The 24,682-nt window shown below is 40.5% G+C and overlaps 1 protein-coding gene across 1 annotated transcript in view; it reads left to right on the top strand.

Annotated features, from left to right (window-relative positions):
• Positions 1–100: 100 nt before the first annotated feature.
• Positions 101–24,682, top strand: part of Tle4 (transducin-like enhancer of split 4) — a gene marked incomplete at its 5' end in the record, with an annotated part of 137,261 nt that continues 112,679 nt past the window's right edge. The window contains 3 exon segments of the mRNA XM_013507550.1: positions 101–198; positions 1,313–1,376; positions 2,523–2,567. Of these exon segments, the coding sequence (XP_013363004.1) occupies positions 101–198; positions 1,313–1,376; positions 2,523–2,567 (207 nt within the window).

Here is a 24,682-nt window from a genome sequence, read left to right as displayed (position 1 = left end):
CCCCCGCCGCGGGCTCCCCGCCCCCGCCCCCGCCGCGCTGCGCCCTCGCCCTGCCTGGCTGCGATGTGGGCTAATGAAATATTTTATTGTTATTCTTCAGGCACCGCATCAGCCTGCTCAACCCTTTAAATTTACCATTTCCGAGTCCTGCGATCGGATTAAGGAAGAGTTTCAGTTTTTGCAGGCTCAATACCACAGGTAACGATGTTGACTTTAGCTGATCTTTGTGTTTGCTGAGCTCTTGTCGCCTGCCCCCCACAAACACACAAACACCCACGTCTTTTTTTTTTTTTTTGCCATCACAAAGGTATTATTATTATTATTATTATTTCCCTGTGGGCTGAAAGGGCAAGTCAAGGCCTCTTTCCTTTAGGCAGGTGTAAAGAAATTAAGCGTTCCTTTTTTCTCCCGTAAATAAAAACCGAGGCAGAACAATCGAAACTGGGGAGACTTGGAAAACGCTGAGGCCAAACTTTCGATATTGATTTATTGGGGCCGGGAGAAGAGAGGTCGGGAAGATTCAGGGGCCTCTCGACTTCTTGGTTCTTTATTACTCTGGGCTTGATTTCTTACTTCTCTCTGCCATTCCACTGAATAGCTGAGAGCCCTGGGAAGTATCGGAGTGAACGATTTTATTACTTTTATGCTGGAAAAAAAATGTTTTCATCTTAGAGGCGATTATTAGACTTAGAGTGCCTTTGAAACATTTTTCTTGTGCTGGCTTTGTAATGATGCATAATTCTTATTTCATAAATGCAAGATGCGAAACAAGCCGCTGAACCCGAATCAACACTTTGCCCCTGGGTGGTGGTATTCAACTTGTCTGTGTGTTTTGGAGGGAAAAAAAAGCAAGACATCATTCGTAAGACGGCTTGATTCGTAGTTTCATTAGTCTTTTCGTGGAACATTAAAGAAAAAAAAAAAACCCCTCTGACATTTTGGGGGACTTGTGCTTGCATTGGTAGTCATTATTTGATGTTTATTTCCTTGTTCTTTTATTAGGTGAATTTAGTGAATATTCAATTCTGGATGCAGTTCCAGAATTAAATTTATTAAAGGGTTTGTTTCTTTAAAGACTTACTTTTAAAAAAAAAGCCAAAAGCCAAAAATACCGATGTTTGGTCCTTATGCAAGGGACAAGTCCAGGCTGGTTCTAGTCATCCTTCCCTCTCTCGTGCCTCTCATTAATGAGGTGGTGGTTGAGACTGATTTGGTGCTGGTAGGTGATGCTTTGGAGGAGGAAGTGCGTTTGGATTTGGAGGGTGTAAGCTCAATTCTGCACTGTACTCAGATTATGCTGTGTCTTGGACAGTCTGAAGCTGGAATGTGAGAAACTCGCCAGTGAGAAGACGGAGATGCAGCGGCACTATGTCATGGTAAGAGAACCTTATCACAAGGTCTGAGTGCCTGTTAGCTTGAGACCCCAAGCGCAAGCATGCATTCAGATTGCTAGAGGCTGAAGGCAGGTCAGATCCCAGGCCCTGCCGGAGCGGTCTGGTTTGTGGGAACGTGTTCATTAGCAACCTGTAATTCTAGGGTGTTACAACTTGCCTTGGACAACCAGCTTTCATTTGAATTTTCAGAAAGTTCCACTGCATGGGGTATAATTTTCTGTGCTTTGTTTTTGCAGACTGGAAAAAAAAATAAAAACACAACTTAGTTTATGTTTTGTTTAGTCACAAGCAAAATGTTTTTGTTAGTGGTTTTCTTTGTTGTTTTATTACTCTTGCACCAAACAATGTGAACCAGTTTTTCTGTACACTCTCAAATGTTTAATGTCTTAATTTCTTTTAAAGAATGATGAATAAAAAGAGACACCAAATCCCTTTTCAGATTTTTTCTCATTCTTTATGTTACTACTATGCTTTTATTTTTGTATGTATGTTTTCAATTTCTACAGTGTTACATTGGTTTGAGTGTTGATTTTGTTCTGCTAGAATTTCTGTAAATGGCAGTTGTACTTCAAGTACAAAAAAATCAGATCTGCTTTAGAAGTGTCATGCAGCATACTTTTATGATTGCTCAGAAAGACTCTGGAGTATCTGGTTCATTTTCTATCAAATGTTTTTGCTTTGAATGTGTGAATGTGAACAGTGTAGTAAAAATGAGAAACTAAACTCGTAACCTAGCATCACCTTTTCCAACCTTTCTTTCAAAGCATTGAATTTCGAGATAAATTTCCCCTGTGCCTAGGAATTAGAGAATATAGTACTGAATTTTCATATTTTTTGATTCATTGGTTTATGATATGTCAAGACAACTAGAGATGTTAAGAACGTCTATTTGAACATAATTTTCTGTGTTTTTTGAGTTATTCTCAGAGTCTGTCTTCAGGAGGCTTTAGTATATTAAACAAGATTTTAGTCGAGTATCCCCCTTGATTTCTTAACAGGTATTATGGCTATTTTGGTTTAGGTTAGGCTTTTATGTTTGTTTTAGACATACTTGGAGCATTTAGTACAAACTAGGGAGATAATATTTGATGAAAAGCAGAAATTTAATTGCTTTTCTTTCTTTGGCAGTATTACGAAATGTCCTATGGGTTGAATATAGAAATGCACAAGCAGGTAAGTTATTATTTTTTTATAACCATTTTACAGTTTGAAAAGAAAATTACATGTTTTACAGTTTTCTTCTGCACATTGTTGTGGCTACCTCTATTTCAAAGACTTAAGTATTGGAGAGGGCACTAATTTTTCACTGGTGATTCCTCACTTTCCACTCGTATTATCTTCAATTTAATAATTTAAAATGTTATTTAAAAACATTTGAATGCATATTAACACTTTTATACTTTCAAAAAAAGCTGGGTACTAAATTTTAAAATAAATCTTGTTTTTCTTTTGTAGGAGTTGCTTTGTGTACTTTGGACATTACAAACTTGTTTTGTGAAAGGGCTTTTCTTAGAAAGTCTTAAAAATTGCGCACATGTATGGCTTTTGTTGGCTCAGTGTAAAAGAATGGATAGAGAGTGAGCTGGGAGGATCAAAATGAAATCTGTGAGCTACAAAAGAAATTGATGTAAAATCCATATACAGGTCTCAGGCTCCTTAGTTTGGTCCTACATGAACTGTAGCCGTTGTTACTTACAAAATTTGTACAGAGCAGATGAGCCTGATAGGAAGATGTGATAAGACTCAACACTGGGGCTTGAAATAGAGCAATTAATTCAGGAAAAAAAAAAAAAAAAAAAAAGACAGAAAAGATCATGATTAGTCAGAAAGCACTGAGAGGCATGATTCAAACAGGCTTTTTTTTGTCTTCAAGAGACCACATGAAGTGATCTGGCTTAAGTTTCCTAGACAGAAAGAATATATAGATATATATATGAGGCATAAATATAAAATATTAACTTGGCAATACTAATTCCTATTGGAAGCATTTATTTTTAATGATCTCTTAGAAGTGCTTCAGGACTCCTCAACCATTTCATAATAGGTGTATATGTGCTTGCCTGCTGAGAAAAAGGCAAGGGAAATCTTCATGATTTTCACGTCTTATTTGGGACCAAGATGGATGTTACTATCTTACAAATTTAGAAAATATGAAATAATCGCATATTATTAGACTTGTACTATTTATGGGTTGCTTTTTGCATAGAATTATTCACCACTTGCTCATAACATGCCTACATGCGTAATTGACCTTTGAAAGATGCCTGTTAGACAATAAAGGCATGTATATAGATAGCAAGAGAAGACAAAAAGTTGAGGGGAGAGGGGACTTCTTCCACTGAAGATTTTTTATTTCAGATACTGTTTTACTTTGTATGCTGTTGGAATATGCCCGTATAGTATAGCTTCAGTGCCATGCATTAAATTAAATTGAATGCCACATATAAAATTAAATTTTTTATTTTGGCATCCCTGCCGTTTCTGTTTAGTAATTTGTATATCTCCTGTTTAAACAAAATCTATTCAAGCTTAGCTGTACCTTATAGGAGTAAATTACATGAGAGGTATTGTCGTTAATTATCCTCATCATATATCATTTTAGGTCTGGATTTCATGTCTTTTTGCTTCCCTTGCTTGTTTGGTCCTTACTCCTGCTCCCTCCACCAAAATTAATGTTTTATCAAGATTGGATCAGATGATTAATGTCCCTTTATTTCTCCTTTTCTTTCTTCTTAGTTTCCAGATCTCCTTGTACCATCTACATTTTTGTGCATGACATGTAGCTTGTATTTGGTTGTATGTTTTTCATGTGGAAGTACAGTGTGGGGGCATGTGAGATTCCTTAATTTTACACATTTTACATCTCTATAATTCTGTCATCTTGTCCAGCTGGCCTCAAATGCCATCCATTTAAAATTGAGAAGAGTACATTTTCCCTTTTTTTCTCTTGCTTTTAAATTCAATCATATTGAAAATCCTGAGGGCAGTTTATCACATTATGAAATACAGACAGCCCTGCAAACCACCTACTTATTATATTTTCTTTCTTTCTGCCCCTTAAGCAGAGAGGCATATCTGTCTTTATTTGTTTTCCTAGGCAGACAGCCTTAGTTCCTCTGAGCTTCTCTCCAGATGCACTGGCTGGATACCCTTGTAATGGAAAGCAGCAATAATGCAGGGAAGTCGCCCTGCAGCGTAATTGGGCCTAGTTCTCGAGATCGGGTTAGGCTTATTCACTATTAGATTTGTGTCTTGAAGGGTTCAAGAGTAGGAGTCCCAGGAGTCCTTGGAAGTACACTAGTAATTAGTGGCCCTGATATTTGAAACCTTTGTGTATTTTTGCGTTAACATTCCTGTTCTTCTTGGATGAAGCCAGCTACAGAGAATTTATTTGTAGAGAAATTTCTCATTGGAACCAAAAATGATGGTTGTGATGGAGTCATGACTCTGTGACTTAGCAAACTGATAAAAGGATGAAAGTGTGAAGCAGTGACAGAGAAGGTCGTGTTCTCCCCCGCCCCCCCCATTCCTGTGATGCACCGGTCACCCTGTGTTGATTCTGATAGAGAACTATAAAGTGAAACCTGTGGGGAATTTGTCATTCTGAAATGAAAGCTAATGTAATTAGTACCAATTAAAGTACATTTAGTAAATTGGATTTAATCTTAATTAAGCCTGCATAATGTTGCCAATTTTTAACAATTATGTTTGAGAACATAATTAATTTAAATTTTGGTAACTGAGTAAATAGCATTAGTCTGGTAGAATTAGTGGGGTTTTTTAAAAAGGGGAACTTATGACATGACTTGGGACTACAGCATAGAGGATGGACCTAATTTCTAGTAATCTTTAGTGGAAGTGATAGAGCTGAGCAGGTGAAGCTCGGAAAAAGCCCCAGAGAAGTCAGGGTGTGGAGTACTCTACGATAGGGGTTAATACCTGGCCGCTGTCTTGAGGTCTAGTGTGAAACTGAAGGTGATGATCAGGACTTAGTTAAAAATGGTATGTGTCTCATTGAGATGTCTTCAAAATGGAATTTTTTAAAATGAAAGAACATTTTTCTTTATTCCCCTGGGATTTTCCCTAAGTACTCTACAAGGTTTTGTTTTTTTGTTTCCTGATGGGACAGTTAGCCCAGGGTTTAGTTGTTAAGTTCTTTTGCTGAGCGTTCTTTATAAATAGAGTGTGCCTTCCAAATGGGTCAGGGACCGTGGGCAGATGGGGTAAGGCGTGCATTGATAGCATTACTAACCACCACCTCTGCCTAGGCTGCCTAAAGACTTTCTGCCTGGTGGGAACCTCCCTTTAGCTGAGAGCACCACTCTAAGAAATGAATGTCAGATATGGATTAGAGTGGTGTGGATTCAACCTATAGAAACTAAATGGAAGGCCATAGTATATGTTGAAAAGCAGAGCACAAGAATGTTTCCTGATTCCCGTATAGGTAATATTCTGTATTGTGAATGTCTCTTTGCTTCCTAATTTTTTTGCTTAGTGCTTAAATTTTAGAGATCATTGAAAAATTTTAACAGGTAGACTCCATGAAGTGTACTACACACTTATATATAAATATTTGTGTATTGTATGTGTTCATATATATGTGTGGTTTTTTTTATAAAATAAGGCGAGAAAACTCCTGTTTCACTTGAAGCCATGTAAATTTTATTATGAGACTTGGGCCACAACCGTTTGAGTGCTGCTAAAATATTAATTGAATAGAAATGAAAGGGCCTTGCCAAGTGATAGGATATCATAATCATAGCCTCTTTGGTCGATAGTAAATGATGATAAATGACATTAGGAACCTTTTAGCAAACTGTAATAACTACAAGGAGGGAAGCAATATGGATTTGCATTATATCTGATACCCTCCAGTACCAAGTGGATTGCCAATACTGCTTGTTTAGCATTTTCTAAGGGCAATAGGATATTGATTTCTGACTTACAAGGAACAGCTCTATTTTCACCATTGAAAAGTATTGCAGGTTGTTAAGAAGAAATTGACTTGAAGAGGCCGACTGCTGCCCATCATGGAGCAAATAAAGCAAAACTGCCGAAGCATGGTGGAGCAGCGAGACGGGCCCTCAGCAATTTGTTGCTATTAATTTACCATGCTCGACAGCAAATCAATCGGCATCTACTTCATCTGCTGCAGAAAATGCTGTCCAGGGCAGATAAAAGGCTCGGCATGGTACAGAGAATAGACTGGATTGGCCAAAAGGAGGCTGCAGTTAATGTGTAAATAAGTGAAATCAAGGCCCTCCTTGCAGGGGAAGCTGTTGTTAATTAGGTTGGTGTTTTTTAGTGAACTATGTTAGAAAGCAGGCTAGGGTTTGGAGACGAAGTAGTTTATCGGGGTTGAAGTGTGATATATGACTAGCATGACATTCCAGCCTCAGTGTAATGCAGTAAATTTATTTGGGGAAAGTACTTGGAGTGGAAGTCAGTTCCTTTAAAGTTGTGTTTAAACTGAATTTCACTTGAGGTAATTTTTCTGGCAGGGAGCATTACCAGAATCTTACACATCTTCCGTCATAGATTGCATACTCTTAGATTTGGAAGAGTCCATAGAGAAGCAGGCAGAAATGGGTTTTTTACATGGTGCTTGCTGCTTTTTTCAAAAATGGGTGAGATTAAACTCTCATGAACTAATGAAAGGGAACCATCATCAGAGGTGGGGTGTTCTACCTAATAAACTAATAAACCGATGAAAATGTTGAAATGACTCTTTGCTTTATAAACACTAGGAAATCATCTAGAGGAGCTAAACAATGAGTGGATACTACTGGACTGGAATATGTCAGAGACTTACAACTTTTGATGACTGCGTAAATTCTAGATGTAGTTAGGACCTGTGTATCTGGCAGGTTCTTGTGTTTCTGCTTTTTATTAAGGTTTAAAGCGCCTTTTTCTAACTTCAGATTACTTTTTCTCTGGTAATATTTCACAATTAATATTAGCCAATGGTGGTTATTGATGGTTTTTTTTAACCCCTTTTATTTGGATATTTTGCAACAGGAGGCCAGTTGTATGTAGACTGTAAATAATACTGTTTCCAAAACTGACAGAGGCACTTGAATTGGAGCACTTAATACTAGGCAAGACCTAGGGAACTGTCTTGCTTGTTTACAGTTCTACAAAGAAGCAGACTGGGAAGAAGCAATTTAACCCATTCTGGAGTGTGTGTATCTTAGGTGGAGTATTTTCCCAATACTGTAGATTTCTTCTTTTTCCTTTTTCACATGGTAGATGGTAGATTTTGCTTTTCTTGATGCACTACAGGAGAGTATCTATAGATTATACACCCACAGCAGTGATTTTGGGGTGGAATTAGAGCGTCCTTCCAGGGGAAGTAAACATATATCTAGAGAGTGCTTACCACAGAGCTGGGCACACTGCCAAAATTCTTCCCTTTAATTCTCACAGTGATCCTAAGAAAGGGATTACGGGCAATCAGAAGGTGATTAAACAGGGCTGGGTCTGCAGATGGTGATACAGCTGAGGGGTGGTAGATTCAGGACTCGTGAATTTACCTGGAGGGAGCCTTTTGGGGGGCAGTCTGTCAGGAATTAGAGATTCAGCCCAGCCAAGTTCATTGCTGGAATGTTGATCCCTGGAGAGCCCTGGGCAGAGCTTTCGTTCTTGAGCCCCTAAATTTTGGGCTTCTACCCAGAATCCCTTGAGTGTGGGTAGATTTGTGGCAAGTGTCTGGAATCCAGGACTGGCAGGCCAGACCCAGGCTGCTCAGCCAGAGGGTCCCTTGAATGTGGTCTCCCACATGCGGGCCGAGAGAGTCACTTGCACTTGCTTATCAGGAGGGAATTTGCCTTCTCCCCAGGCAACCTATTTCTGATTTATTTACAAACTTTTTTTTTTAACTTTTATCTTCTTGTGGCTCCTAAAACTCTGTCTACAGACAAGAACCTGTTTGTTAATCATCATCTTGTGGGTTTGAAAGGAGGAAGCTAGAAGGGGAAAATGTGATGTTTTGTGGCCTGTTCGTAGTTTACAAAGAGGTTCTTGATCTTGATGCAGGAAATCACACACAACTCAGACTTTTAAATGAACGCATATATTTTGCTTTTACTGGTAAAAGGTTTTTTTGTAGCATTCAAACAGGTATATTTCCTTTTCGCTGCCCCTTAATCTCTGCTGCATATTGTTTGTTTCTACCTATTTATTACTGTGACAGGCAGAGAGTTCTTTGTATCTACGTAGCATCCCTCTGAGCTGGGCTGGACTGATAAGAATGAGGGCTGCATCTTCAGTGCTTCTGTAGCCTTGGTGAAGGTGGCAGTTCTTCATGGTCTTCCATTTTTTTCTCCTTTCCTAGAATTTTAGCTTTTTTTTAAAATTTTGGCTCTGTACAAGAAGACAGTTGGGAATTAAATGCTAAAAATGTGCTTTAGAAGTTATTTGTGTTTGTTTTTAATGAGAAAATTTTTATTGCCTTTGATGTTACTAGTAGCCTTGATTATCATTTCTGTACATCAGTATTTGATGGCTGGAGAGTGGAAGAGACGTGATTTCTAGAAGGTTCGTTCTTTGCACCCTCCCCATACTCTCTTTAGAAAAACGCTGCAGCACTCTGGCACCAAGGGCAGGGCCAGTGGTCTTGTAAAGGCTTAGCTATTGACTTGCAAGCTGGACTGCTGGAGAGAAGCAGGCATGGGCAACTGAGTATCTCCCTTGATAACAATAGCTTGTAGGGCTTAGGACTTGTTTGAAGTAAGTGCACTGCAAATACGAGCGTATGAAGTTGTTACTCTGAGGGGGAAGGGCCTCAAGTTTTAGTCAAAGTGAAAGTTACAGGTGTTTTGACTTTACCTTAGTACCAGCTGTCAGTGGTAGCTGTTTTCTGTCTGTAAAGAGGGATTTAGCTGGCGTTTATCACCATAAACCTGTATACCCTGTTTTCATTGGAATTGACCCAGCAGTGATACTGAGCTCTTGCTGTCTTACATCACTGAGCCAAAACTGTTCCTCAGAGAGCTGCAGGGTGCAGCCTGTGCTCCGTGTAGGGGGACAGACACCCAAGGTGTGGATTTTCTCAGCTGCTTTTCACAGAAGCAGAAGGGCATAGTGACTCCAGGGCGCCCTTTCATACGTGCCCTTTGTTGAGTGCGTCATCCTTTTTAAAGAATTTTGCTCGCAGATAACATAAGATTTGTCTCCTTCAGGAAGGTGCTGTGTTTGCTGGAGTGAAGGAGCAACTTCTCGGTGGGCTCTGTCTCCAGCCTGGGCTGGCCCTGGGGTGCTGGGACTTCTTCAGGGCCCTGTGGCAGCAACCTAGGCCAGTGAGAAATTGGGGAAGGGACAAGGGATGTTTGCTCATTTGTCAGCAGATTCATTTCCCTTGGTAGCAGCTGGGATTTTGTTCATTCTTGTTTTCCAGCTACGTGTTTTGCTTCTGAAGGTTTAGATTTGTTGGTTACAGACATTGGAAAGGCAAAGAAATTGAACTGCAAAGGACAGTGGTAGAAATTCTAAGCACTGGTACTCAGTAACAATCTTTCTTTGCAGAGAGCTTACGGCATTTTATATGTTCTTAATCTTCCTGATGTTCCAAAGCAGGTAGCACGCTTGGATCCATGTACTTATTTAAATAGCTCCTGTCAGTGGAGTACCCGACAGTTTGCCAAGCAGTGTCATTCCATTGGCCTCCTTTAACAGATGACATTGAGGCTTAAGGGCTTAAGAGACTAGCCCAGTGTCACAGTCAGGGAAGATCAGCTCGTGGGTGGGGATGCCAAAGTGCACACAGGTCACCGAATGTGCCTGAGGTTTCATGGCGAGACGCAGCACGAGAGGAAGTAGTAGATTTCTTCTCCTCTTTCCCATACTCTTTCCAAACAGCAAATCGTGTGCTTGTTTCAGTGATGCTCTGGGGTTTCTGCAGCAGGAGGAAGACAGTAATGCTGCTTGGCAGTCCAAGAGTTTACACTGTCATCATTAGGAGAGATCTGCTCTGTGTGATTTGTGTTTGAAGTACAGCTCCTCCCTCTCCTCCCTGCTACCCTCCAGCTCAAAAGGACTCTGGGATCCTTTTGAGTCTGGGATCAGTTAATTGAAATGCAAAGCCAAGGTCCACTTTTAGCAAAGCCCTTCCTCAGACTGGGTGCTCCTGCCTTACTAAACTGTACTGTGCAAAAAAGCGCATGCAGTACTAGATACCTACTTGTTTATTGCCTGTCACGCATCTCTACCTAGACTATGAGCTCCAGGAGAACAGGGGTTTTGTTGTTGTTGTCTGCTGTGTATCTGATGCTAAGAAGTATGTCTGTGCGCGTGCACATGCGCACACTTGGTGCTCAAGAAGTACTTAGTGAATTCCCTACCTGTATTCACATATAGCTAACCAAGAATCTTGAATAGCTTAGTATATTTAAGAGTATATTAGGGTTGTAGGATAATCAGTATTAAACCTTTATATATGTGTAGGCCTCTGCTGCCTACCAGTTAAGTTTGTGGGAATACAACATGTGGAAAGAGGAAATAAAAGGGATCCAGTTTGGGATTGAGGAGTATATGCTGAGTCTGCCTTTTAGTAGACACCAGAGTCCTTAGCTGAATTTAAAACTCAGTTTGAAAATCAGTCTTTATCACTAGTCGGTGTGTAGAGTACCTAAAGGGTTCTTTTGCCGTTAGTAGGTCTCTGTGTACGTGGTTTGAATGAGTGTGTGGTGATATTGATCTTGACTGCGCTGTAGTTTGTTCAGCTGTCTTCCAGATCAGTAAAAATGTGAGCTTCTACTTTTAAAGGGACAAGGAAGTTTGAAGATACCAAAGTTAGAGGAGATGGGTGTGTTGTTGGAAGAATAATAGTTGTCATAGTAAGCAATTTTAGAGAGTTCATTTTGCAAGTAGTATTTCACCAATCTTATGAAATTATTATTTATTTCTATTATGCCTGCAGGGAGCATGAGGTAGAGAACTTGCTTGAGATCAACCAGCCAGTGAAATAGATACTGGATTTGATTTAAGGTCAGAATGCTCGTATGACGAGTACTTCTGCCCTGTTCCAATCTCTGTGCCTACTACCAGAAGTACCTCATGAGGAGCCCCAGATTTTAGTTCTGACCTTGCCAGTTACAAGCTGTGCACTACTACAAAGTACCTTCGCTTCTCAGGACCATACTTTCAAAATTTGAGTGTAGCTGAATGCTCCAATCTCTGTTCCTTCAGTCTAAAGTGACCATTTGGGCTTTGTTTGTTGCTCTTTGTGACCCTGTGAACAGAATTCGGACTGAACATCCATTGTCTTTAGTCTCAGAAGGTTCGTTTTAAAATCCATAATTGCCTAATACACTAAAGGTAGAAATATGTGTGTGTATACTACTTTGTGTTTAACAAGCTACTTTCTCATCCTTTTTTTACTTAAGCCTCAGTAAAACTGATCCAGCATTCCCATCCTGTGGATGGATAGAATGAGATGGCAGTAGTTAACATGACAGAGTTCCACAATTAATTAATAGATGGAAGACACTGATTCAAGTACACTAATTATAGAATAGAATATAGAATATACTGATTCTCTTAGGGTTTGCACTCAGCCTGTAGTGTTCATGTAAAACTGAACAGTTACTGCAAAATATGTAATATAATTCTGTGTAATATAGAATAAAACACCAGTGCTTCCTTAAAACAATTAGTATTTATATTTTTCCTTCTGTTGTACAGCTTCTGAATTACAACATGATGTAATAATCTGAAGATGTGCGTGTGAGGGGGATGTGCACCTGTAGTATTCCTGTTGTGTAATGAGTTCCTGAGATGAATTACCCTTCCAGAGTTCAATGCAGACATTGGTTGTTTCTCTAGCTCCATTTGTCTCATGGCCCTTGGGATGAAGCATGTCTGTAAACTATGGCTTTTGCAGTAAGTTCAAAGTCTCAGATCCTCAGGGCTTTCTTTCCTTCTCTTGTGAAGAATCTTTCTTTGGGGAAGGTTTAGGCTTTTCAGTAAATACAAGACTTAATGATGAGTAAAAGAATGAGAGACTGATTAATCTTGGCCTTGTAAATCAAGGACATAGAGATCTGGTCCCTTCACTAAAGGACAGTCTAAACTCCAAAAAGGAAGAGTGTTTTATTCACTGCTATTCCTGTAGCACTTAAAATGATGCCTTGAACACAGGAGAAAAGATGACTGGTAAATGATAGAACAGATAAAGAAGTTTTTTTCATTTTATTGTATATTTGGCGTCATCCCACATTCTGAATTCTCAGGCATCTCTGTCTGAGTTGTCTGTGTTTCCGAGCTCTGGGGGAGGACTTGGGTTTATGATGAACTAAAAGGCCCAGATAGGTGGTTAGCGGCTGGGACATTGTACTCCAGCTCTGCCACAGGTCCTTGACCTAATGCTGGGCGTTTTTAAAATGTAGGTTGGCTGCAGTGCCAAATGGTTGGTTTCTAAGGTGTGTTTCAGCTCTCTCGCATCATATGATTGAAAAATGAAAAGCATTGCTGGAAAAGCATCCTTAATTTCATTGGTTGACACTAGAGGCATGCTGTTAAGGTTTAACATAACATTATATATGAGGAAATAGAGTTTGTTTCTGGTAGAACTTCATTAGGAATGATGTTAGACTATTACAGATAGCTAAAATAATCCTAGTAATCCCAATGTTTTCACAGCCTAGAACCATCACATAGTTTTGTTTGTTTTTAATTTTTTTTTCCAGTTATGACCACATCTTACCATGCTTTTTCTAGGGTACGAGCTTTTCAGTAATTACATAGGGTTATAGGTTTTCTGATGTGTATCTCACTGATTTATTGATGACATAGTGGGTACCAGCTGATGCACAAAGTGCTTTAGATGTATTATTTTAATTTATAACCTTTTGAGGAAGGGATCTTATTATCCTTATTGTGTATGTGGAAACTAAATTAAAGAGATAAGGTAAGGAATTTGCCCAGGGTTATACAGCTGGTAGGTTGAAGACCTGGGATTCAGGCCTAGGCAGTCTGGCTTTAGAGCCTGAATTCGAAACACTGGCAATGACTGCATCATAAGTGATCTTTTTAATATGATAAATTTTTGTTTTTAAAATGTACTTAGTCTACTGTTGTGCTCGGTGCACAGTGACCATAATGTTGAAAAAATAATGATGGATCTGTGGTTATTTGTTTTTTTTTTTTTTGTGTGTGTGTGTGTAAACAAATACACCATATTAGCAGACCCATCAGTTGGTGCATGCTTTTATCTCAGCTTCCTCTGCTGATTCTTTGCCTGATGCTCAAAGGCCTCAGATAGTTCTGTATCTGACTGAGAGCTCTGAAACAGGCCTGGTGCCTTCCTTTTTTCACCACCTAGGAATGTGCAGACAAGTGTAGGGCTTTTGAGGCCTGGAGTGAGGATGGGATGGGGCTCTTGGCTGGTTTTAAAGGTTCTTTCTTCCTTCCTTCCTTCCTTCCTTCCTTTTGTCTTTGAGGCAGGGTCTTGCTATGCAGTTCAGGCTGGCCTTGAGCTCCCTTTGTAGCTCAGGCTGGTTTCGAACTCACAACAATCCTTCTGCCTCAGCCTCCCAAGTGCTGGGATTACAGGTGTGCGCCATTTCACGCGGCAAAGGTTCTTAAACTTATTTGCACACTTGGGTGCTTTTTCTGAGGAAGCAAAAGCCATAGTACCTGCTAATCCAGTGAGGGAAACTGAAGCCCAAGAAAGTTCAGGAGCTGCTGTGCTAGATAGCAGTGCTTTCTAACCAGGTCATTTCCTTTCTCCACGGGACAATTGGCACTGCTTGAGGATACTCATGGTTGTCACAACTTGGAAGTGTTTGTGGCATGTAGTGGGCAGAGGCTGGGATGCTGCTGGACACCCTATAACCGGTGTTCAGAGTGGCCCCCTAAAACAGCTGTGGGATCTAAAATTTCAATAGTGCAAAGGTTGACAAGCCCCACTGAGGAGAGAGGAAAGTCTTGGCATATCTGTTGCTTCTTATTGCCATTAGAGTTACTGGTTTGGGGCCTTACTACAGTTTTGAGTAGAGCTAGAGCAAGAATCAATGGTTTCTCTAGGTAAGTCCGTTTGAGAGAATCCTTCATGTCATGCTTGTCTTTGCAATTTTTTGATAAACAGGATGGAGTTGGTAATAAGTTATGTTAAGTTCTGAATGGGGATCTACATAGTCATTTTAAATCATTTTTCTAAAGAAGGGAACTTGGTAGGTAAGCTTTTGGGAGAGACCTTTTACTTTTCAGTTCAGCTTCTCATTGGATGCTTGATTTTCACAGAAAAACATACAGATACTTGTAATGCTGCTTTTATTTGCAAAGCAGAGCACTTTCTGGTAGTATTGGAAGAATTGGATTGGCACACAGGTCTTTATGCAAAGCCTATGGAAGGCACAAGGGTTAGCCTTCTGCTTAACTCTTATTTCCCTTTTGTTAACCTTCCTTTTCCTGTGCTGAACATTCCCAGTAATTTCAGCCATTCTCCTAGGACACTGTTCTGGTTTGTACTCAGACGTGCTATCTTTGTATGGCTCTGATCGCATTATAATAGACAAAGTGGGATCTTGACTTTGTAAGTAGCCTGAGTTCAAAACATGGGTTTATTTTTGAAGGCATAGATACTGTTCCATGAACCTAATTTTTTTCATTTTTTTTTTTTTTTTTTTTTCTTTTCTCCCTGTAAATTCCACTGTGCTATGAATGTGGGTGACTGTTTTAAAGAGTTTCGATTTTTCTTGGGACATAGAACTGTTTTGGAGTGTGGCTTTTACCTCTAAGTATGTCTACGTTGGTTAACCTCAAAAAAATTATAGTTAACCTAAAGTGGCCAATAAAAAACATGGGGCAATTCCACAGTTAGTTGGCTGGCCATTTTTGGGGTTAGTTGGGGAAGACAAAATGCTTGTTAGGCTTCCTCACGGAGAAATTGTGCCCTAAAGATTCCTGAGTGTCCTTCTGAAGCTTTACTGTTCTGTAGGTTCTGGGAATATGGAGGTAATACGTTTGCAGTTCTACTTCCTTGTAAAATTTGTCCTTCTGTTTAAGAGGTATCAGATTCAAGAGAGGCTGGGTCAGGTGTAGTATATTTATATACAAAACCCTTTTGTAACGTCGGAACTCTTTTCTGATTGGTTGATATACCTGGCTAGGAGGTTCATAGTAAGAACCTGGTTTAACTAACCTACGCAGGACTGACAAGAAGATTTTCTTAGAATTTAAGCAAGAATTCATAGGTTATTTTCCCCCATAGGCTATTTCCAGTGTAGGGTGCATACTCACACGATGATACTCAAGCCTGCTTCCCAGATTAGATGTATAAATCCCATTTTCCTTCGGTGTTTGAATTTATGGTTTGAGGTCATGCTTTTTTCATTTTCTTTTTGTTTGTGGCTCACCCCAGAAACTAACATTCTAAATGAAAATATTTAGCTTCTCAAATTGAATTATCTAGGTCTAGGCTTACACAGGTTAAGAAGATGGTAACTTAAAACTTAAACATGAAAATTGACCTCGTCTCCATGAGGTGGTTTATTCCTTGTTGGAAGGGTTACTTGGTAAGAGGTAGTAGTGCTGGGCCTCTCCGAGGGAAGACGTAGCTACCATGGCTTTCATTTTTTAATTCAGCCAATGCTGATGACTTTGTGAAGCCTGTGCATTTAATGAGGAGTAGAAGCCTTTCCTCCCCAGAGACAGTCATCTTCTCATCCATTTGGCCAGTCTGAGCGCTGCAGGGCATTCCGTAGTGGTGCCAGTGTTGTGCCGCAAGTAGAAGAGAAGGGAGTCTCTGCTCTGGAACAAAGAAGGATGCTGTTATGGAGGAGGAAGGGGGCACTTAGGAAGAAGTTGGAGGATTCCAGGTGGAAGCCACAGAGACAGGAAAGTGCTGAGCATGTTCGGGCTGTGGTTAGCACTTCCAGCTTTGTTGTAGAGAAGAGAATAGCTGCAAAGGTGGTTTAGGATGCATTATAGAAGGCCTTGAATGCTAGGTTTAGTGCTTGGGCTATTGAAGCAGCAGCAAAGGGAAGATTAAGCAAATAGTAGGGCCAGGGCCATGTCTGTCTGGCCAGTTCACTGTGTTCTCAGCATTTACCATGGAAACTACGAACAAATGTTCAGTGAATGTTGGTTAAAGTGACTGGGATAGAGAGGGACACGACAGGGATGGGGTTAAGGAAGTGAAGCCTCCTTAGGTAGGGTAGGTAGGGTAGCAGCAATAGAAAGGAAAGGAGGAACCCAGAGACCAAGTAGTTCACTGGATCAGGGTTATGCAATTCATAGGAGAAAAGCCATGACACATTGACCTGTGCAAGTTGGCAGAATCATGGATGATTAGTAGGAAAAGAGATAGGAGATGATGAGAACTTGTCAGTTATGCTGAAAAGGAAGAGGAAGGAATACTTAAGTTGGCTGCCTGTTTCACCTTCCTACCATGACCTCCTTTTGATTGCTGCTGCCAAATCTATACTCTTGCCAAGAACCTCGACAATTCTTTTCAACAGGACCTATTTGTGCCTGTATTCTCTACCCAGACCACAGCAGATTTTGGCAGGCAGTTGTTTGTGGGCAGTGGTTTTAGGAACAGTTCACTTTAAGAAAGGCGTTTAGTGTGAGTGTGTGAAAGGGTTTCTGTGAGTCGTATTGCCCATACTTTATATTGGGCATAGAAATGATTTGTTGAATTTTTTTCTCTAAAGGATTTTCAACATTAGACGTAGGCACAGAATTCTCTTGAATTATTCATCAGTCACTTAAACTTTTGCTCCCATCATTCTTTGTCCTGTTGGTTTTTAATTCTTTTTATCAGAGTTGGCCAACAAGTCCGGATAGGTTAGTGATTCCATATCCTTTTTGTTTAGAGAAATTTCATGTAAACATAAGTCTGAGTCTATAATTGTCTTGAAAAACTGCCATGTTTCAAGAGAAATAATTACTCCCATTGTTCATTATGTCCCTGATGAGCTAGCATTGAAATTACAATAGATGTGTTAGTCAGTGTGAATTATTTGTGTGTGACTAACCCCCACCCCCTGCGAGGCATGTTCTGTATTTTAAAGCGTTGCTGTACTGTTTTAGACACTTTTCTTAAGCTGCTGTAGTTGAGTGAGAACAGCAGTGATAGTAAGGAAAGTTAAGTAAACATGAAATTAAAAGGCTATAGAGTACATTTTGGTAAACCAAAATATCACTTGGTGGCATAAAGCCACAGATCCAGGCCAAAAGAGAAAAGGAAAGAAAAAAAAAAAGAAAGCATGCGGAAATGTGGTTTGACTGTCTGTCATGCAGTCTGTTTAAACTGTAAGAAACATACGTTGCTTTATGGGCTGTTTTTTTCTCCTCTGACCGCAGCTTTTAGTCTCCTTCATTGTCACACCTCCCACAGCACCCCCTGTATCCAGTGCTAATTTATGAGCCCTTTGAATGTAGTGACACAATCACCAACCAGCAGGACCAACACTTGTGGCAAAAGTTTCTGAAGCGTGCTGACTGAGTGCAGTGCATTTGCAGACTTCACAGTCAGAACATGACAGTTGCCCTTGTTCTTGGACTTTGGAGTCTTAATTCATATCGAAGTCTTCTTTGAGGGTGATTTGTAAGTGCTTTGTTTTTCTTTCTTTATTTTAAAGAGAATAAAAATAATAAAACCAATAAAAATGATACAGAATTTCAAAACACATCTCTTCATTTTTCTGAAAAAGCGATACTAAAGAAAATTAAACCTTAAAGAAATTTTAGAAAGTGAAAAAAAAAAGGAATCATCCAACGTCCTACCTCCAGGGCCCAACTCCTGACCAGGCAGAGGCCAATGGCAGATGCGTCACTGTGTCCTTACTGTGTATGTGGTAGCTGATGGAGATGGTATCCCCTCACTGAAAAGAACTAGTCAGGACTCAAAGGATAACATTAAACAAATAGTGTGTTTTTTCTTCTTTTTAAAATACCAAAAATGTGTCTGATTAATTGAAACCTTAAATCATTAAAATTATTTGTGATTTTTTTGGTGACTATAGTTTCTTTAGTTCTTTACTGGCAGCATAATCCTAAATATTTTTTAGGATCTAGTCCTAGTTCAAGTAGTAAGTTCTTGTATCCTGGGGAAAGTGTTTACCTTTTTTGAGTCTTAGTTCTGCACCCACAGAAGAGTGGACTGGGACTGGATTTGTACCTCTTACAAAATGCTGGTTCTGAAGCCTCCTAACCTGAGATGTGAGCATTGTGAGTTGTCTTAAAAGTTCCAGAGTGATTCCTATTCACAGCAGGGTTGACGGCCAGTGAACATGAATGCTGCATGCATGCTAATAGAAATCATGTTGAAATCAGATTCTATTTCTGCAGGTCTGAGTTGGTACCTGTTAGTCCCCATTCTAACAAAGGCTCAGATGAGGCTGATGCCACTGGCCTGCTGCCCACATGTTGAGTTGGAAGGAGCCAAAATATGTCCACAGTTTCTTCTGCTTCCATGGTGTAGCTTATGTCATTCAAGGGAGCCCATGCACTGTTCAAATGAGATCCTAGATTGAGGATGTTGAGATGATGGTGTGGTATCTGCACCATCTCTCATTGCCTAAATTCCAGAATCATGCATCTTTGAACATTTCTAGATACTGAAGTCTTTAGTAGTCAGCCGCTAGTATCCAGGGGGCCCACATCTGAGGATCCAAATCACTTTAGAAAAGTACTGTTTGTGTTGGTCACACACATCATCTGGCTGTTATTCCCTAAACAATCAAATATAGCCCCTGTTACATAGTATTTACATTGTAGTAGGTATTATAAGTAACCTAGAGGTAATTTAAAGTACTTTGCAGGCTACGCATGCAAATACCAAGCCATTACTGGGGTATCTGCAGATTTTGTTAACCACTGGGGGTTCTGGGGCCAATGTCCCACGGATGCAGAGCAATTAGCTGGTAGCTGGTGGTGGTTAACAACACTGCAGAGAAGAGGGGGCGTTTTCTTTTGTCCTCCTCTGTTTGCTGAGGCCCTGCTTTAGTGGTTCCTTACAATTTCAAAGTATTTTCCTTCTCATCCTTTCACAGGTACCCCCTTGTATTGATCTCATATTGACAGGTGCCCTCCTGTTATTTTGGGGGTAAATAGACAAAATGAATCACGAAATATATTTTGCTTTATTTTCTTAGGTGAGCACATTCTGTAGAAGTTTCTTAAACATGAGGTGAACTAAAGGCTCCAATTTAAATGTATATTTTATGGGAGAACAAGCCCAAGTATACTCAAGTTCAACATTTGTCATGCTGTTCTCTAACCCTATGGTGCATTTGGTGATTGCTTTTAGAAATAAGAAATACTATTGATAATTTGTGGGCCTTTAGTTTTGTTTGCTGTAGCAGAGCCTAGGACTGGCAGGCAGCATGACCTAGAGCGAAGACCTGTGAATGGTGTTTCTGGCGACGTGATTTCTATGTTGTCACCCACCCATTCCTTAAGTAGTTTTATAAGTGTGATCATTTAGCTTCTTCTAATTAAGCTAGGGAGGAAGTTAAGGAATGTGCCATTTATTAGGACTGTGTTGGAGAATTTTGTTGCCTTGAAAGGACATACTTATCACCTAGCATAAAACCTAAGGCAATGAGAAACTGGAGTTTGGGATGTAGGAGTATTGCTTTGGAGCAGTGCCTCTCAGTGTGTATGTAGTCCACAGACTGACGCGGCTCTGTGAATTATTTGTTAAAGATGGGCATTGTGCTTATACCAGAATATACACTATTTTTTCATGAACAATGTCTTTATCTTCGTAAAACAAGACAAGGAAAGCCCATGTAGACCAGATAAACAGTCGTTGATTTACATCTTGGCATGAACCTGTTACCTTCTTGCTGATTTTGGTAAGAGTGGCAATTTTCTGTAGAACTGCTTTCAAATACTTAATCAGAAGGTCATCGGGGTTATGCACAAGTTAGGAATAACTCCTAACTTAGATTAAAGTTCATAAAGTATAACTTAAAAAGTAAGTTTAAGAGCAAGTGAGGTTGAAGAGAGCGCTGAATTCATTTAGGTCTAGGCGCGGGCGGCATATCTAAGGCAGTTGACACAGATCCACAAGATGGAAGCTGGTGCTCTGGTTAACATAAAATGCATTTAAATTCTTCCAAGTACTTTGAAATTCTCTTTTCAGAGAGAATTTTTGTTTCCTTTTTTTTTTTTTTCCCCCATCTACCCAGTAGAAAGGACTTCCCTCTACTGCTACATGTAATATTTCCTGCATCCAGAGCAAGGGTCTGTACCAAAGAAAAGAGGAAGAGAAACCCTTTGCCAGTTGGGAAACAAATACCCAGACTATGTTTTCTGGGTCACAGTGCAAGAAAGCAGAGAAGCAGCAAATTTTCTGGGGCCAGGTGTGTGACTACACGCATTCCAGTCAGTGAAAAGGTGCTGTCCTGTGTCACTGTCCCAGTGAGTCTGGGATCTCTCTGTTCCTCAGGTTCGTGTGCTGTCTCCTCTTGGGCCCTGCAGTCCTTCCCCTGTGCAGTACGAATTAGTGAGGGATGCTTTTTTAATTGAGAAAAGGAGCCCTAAGCTTGAATAAGTAATACCTCAGGATACAGCCACTCAATTTGTGGCACTGTCTAATCTCAGTTGTCTTAAAATGGAAGTGCTTACCTTCAGGGATTTTATTCAGGTGTCTTCTCTAATAAATATTTCTGCCAGCCAGATGTGTTGCAGCTGTTCTTTGCATTTCATGGTTGTAGAGATGAAGTTTGGAACCATTTGGGGATTTACTTAAAATCGTGGCTCAACTGGATTAGTCATTAAAGCCAGCCTGGGGTGTGGGATTCCACAGTTGGGTGGTTCCTAATATCTGTTGTGTTTTCAGAAGGGTTTGTCACTTGACTCTGAATTCTGTTGATGCTTTTCCAAAACTGTTCTCCAGCGAAGCTTCGACATAAGCCTATGATGTGACCTATCAGTGCTCTGTATTCAGACTTTGCCTCTGCAGTTGTGGACTTCTTGCTCCTCTGGTGTCCAGATCTGGCTGAGTGCTGCTGGTTCCTCTGCACGGTGTGTCTCTTTTTCCTGTCACTGAGGTCATCTTCGCTGTACCATTAGCCCCCTGTGCTTGAGGCTCTGCCAGCCCCTCCGACTGTCTTTCTGCCCAGCTTTTGTCTTCTCTCTCTCTTTGGTATTGGCTCATTTTTCAGAGCCCTTCTTCACACAAAATCCTCTTGGTATTCCCAGAGTGGCTTTGTTCTTCTCCACGCATTATACCCTTTGGCTTAGCTGATCTCATTTACTCTTTTAAGTAGATGAATCCTTTCTTCCCCTCCTAAGGGCCAGACCTCTCCTCTGAGACTGTTCTGTGTCACGCCCCTTGACTGTCTCATAGATACTTAAACTCAAGAGGTCCCAAGTCCTGTGTGTGGTGAGGCCAGCCCCAGCCACCCAGTTTCTCAAACCAGTAAACGCTCAGGGAGGCGGGTGCTTACTGCCCTTCCTTCCTGAGCATTAGCCATACATAATCAGGTCTCTCGAAATCTGCTTTTTCGCTTCTGCATGTGTTTACTTCTCTGCAGATATCTAGCTGATGGTGGTGACTTATTTAACACTTTGCTCTTCTTCAGCTTTATAAAATGGGAGAAGAGTAATCTTCTTAAAATTGCTCAGAGCATGAAGGGAAATAGATGGCCCAGAGCAGCTCTCCTGGAATGTTAAGATGCTTATTACGATCATGATCAGCACCCTTTGCCACCATATTTAAAATAACTCGCTATGAATAATGCAGTAGTCTCCCTAACTGGCCTAACCAAGGTGAAGTAATCCTGGGCCACTGGGCAGTTCTGGAGAGACTTCTGCAGCCTCCTTTGTGTGGCCACGGTCCCTCATGCTCTTCCTCTGCTGGTGTCCCATGTGGGCAAAGCTGGCTGCCCCTTTTTGGAATGGCCTCTCCCTTTTCCCTGCTCATCTCCTTTGTTTCTGAGTCTCACTTCACCTCAGTTGTTCAGGGAAACAGTTTTTTGTTAATCACCTTGAAATGCTCTACATTCTGTAATTTTTTTCATTATTTATCTCAATTGCTAGATTGTGGGCCCTGTAAGGCCCACCTGATCCCCTGCTCTTCAAGACTCTTGTCACTCTATTTGGAGGAGTAGTGTAGTTACCGGAAACTGAGGCAATAACATGGCTCCTATAGCACTATTACTGAAGTCAGAAGGGATTTCTCCCACATTCAGTTTTATATTTCCAGGGCTCCTGTGTGTCCCACCTAGAACACTTGGTGCCCATTATTGTGTTTATTTCTACTTGGTCTTCTCTCTTACTGCATTATAAAACGCTTCATGGCTCTAAATCAATTCTGCATTCGTGGCTCTTTCTACCATAGTTCCTACTTAGAGTTGGATCTAGTAACTCTTGGATTTCCTATGTCTGGGCTGCCTTGGGATTTCATTTGTTCCTATTCTGAAATTATCTTCCATCCTCCACCTTTCCTCTTGTGGTATGTTTTGTGGTTATAAATCTCTTCTTTCCTTCCACAGCCATTTACATATGATCAGTGGCGAGAAGAGGGCAGAAGGCAGAAATGCACGGAAGTATCTCGACCATTTTAGTGTTAGCATAGCTTTTCTAGAAATAGGTCTTTGGTGCCTTCCAAATAAAGTTTATACTTTTTACAGTGACATTTAAGACCTTCCACAGTCTAACCCCAGTGGACCTTTTCTGGTCTTATTTTCCACTCTGCTTTTTATTGCATGCATTCTGTGCTCCAGCTTAATGGTTTTCAATACAGCCTGTGCATTAGAATCACCTGGGGAGCATTAGTGTGAACTACTGCAGCCTGGGTCCCACCCTTGGAGATTGTGAGTTAATGGCTCTGGGGTGAGGCCCGGGTATCCCTCACTGTTAAAGGTCTGCTGGTAATGCTGATGGAAAGTCAGGGTTGGAAACCACCAACCACCTCTTTTTTTTTTTTTTCCATAGAATATTATCTCCTTCGAGAGCTTGGAGGAGAAAAGGTTCCATAGTCAAGGAAGCTTGACCAGTATTGCTTTTTATGTGCATCTTTCCAGAAATGTGGAACTCACTACCAAATAAGAGGCTTTGAGATGCCCAACAGGAAGCAAAGCTGTTTAACTTTGTTAAAGCAGAGTGAGGTCATCCAATCAGAATCCTTTATGTATATAGTTCTTGTTAATAACATCTGCAAAATGTGATATAGAACATGCTTTGGCAGGTGATATTTTTAGCCATATTTCAACTTCTGTTTTTTTGTGTTTTGGGAAACAGGGTTCAACTGTCTATAGGATGTCCTTTAACTTGGTTTCCTCCTGCCTCAGCCTTCTAAGTGTCAGAATTGCAGGCTTGGGTCAGGCCCAGCTCTTGTCCTAGGGCTCTTTCTCAGACATCTCCCCTCCATTTTATCGTCTTTCTAGTGCTGCTTAGAATCTGAAGTTCCTCTTCATACACACTCAGATACTTGCTTCTGTCTCCTTCCTCTGAGCCGTGGGCTCCCTGGCACTGGGATCTGCTTGTCTTGTGTGTTTCACCTGTGTTTGCAATCAGCATCTAAGAGAGTAGACAGCAGGCAGTTAATAAATATGCACTGAATGAAGAGAAGGCAGTAAAATGGACCAAAAAGTATCATACCTTTGTGGGTTGTGCTTTCTCTAAAAGCATGTGGCTTTAGTATTTTAAATTGCCTGCGTAATTCAGTTTATAAATGATCTGAAGTCCAGTTGGCTCTTTGTGTCTATGGGTTTCACATTTGCAGATTCCACCAACAGTGGATCAAAATGTTTTAGGAAAAATTGTGTCTGTATTGAATACATACAGACTGTTCTTGTCATTATTTTCTGAGTAAGACAGTGTGTAACAACTGTTTACATGGCATTTACACTGTATAAGAACCAACCCAGTGAAGCCTGAGGGGTCATTGTGCAGCCTAAAAGGAAGGTGGAGGAAGGAAGGGAAGAGGGATGTGTTAGAGAGAGAAAGAGAGAGGAAGAAAAAACGATGGAAATACTGTAGAGCTTTTGCAGCGGGGGAGGGGCAGACAAGTTAGAGGAAAGAAGGAAGGGTGGGAGGCCAAGCTGAAAGAGAAAGGGAATTAAGCTGTGTGATGGACATGGACGGACTCTCCACAATAAATGTAGTCATTATGTACTGCAAGCAGGTACTGAAAAAATAAGAATATAGCAGCACAGACAGATGATCATAGTTTTAATTTTCTCAGCTTGCCTGCTAGAGTATTAAAAAGGAGAAAACAAGGAATAGGAAATTGAAGCCTAGTGATAGGGAAATGCTATTCCTTTTCTGATTATATACAACTGTTTAGTCTGGCATAGGTCTTTCCTTCCCTCCCCTCCCCTCTCCTCCCC

Source organism: Chinchilla lanigera, unplaced genomic scaffold, assembly GCF_000276665.1.
Source record: "Chinchilla lanigera isolate Chin_1 unplaced genomic scaffold, ChiLan1.0 scaffold00129, whole genome shotgun sequence".
In the NCBI taxonomy this organism is placed as follows: domain Eukaryota; kingdom Metazoa; phylum Chordata; class Mammalia; order Rodentia; family Chinchillidae; genus Chinchilla; species Chinchilla lanigera.
The sequence above is the reverse complement of the archived record's forward strand: the minus strand, read 5'-3'. Positions and strand labels throughout refer to the sequence as shown.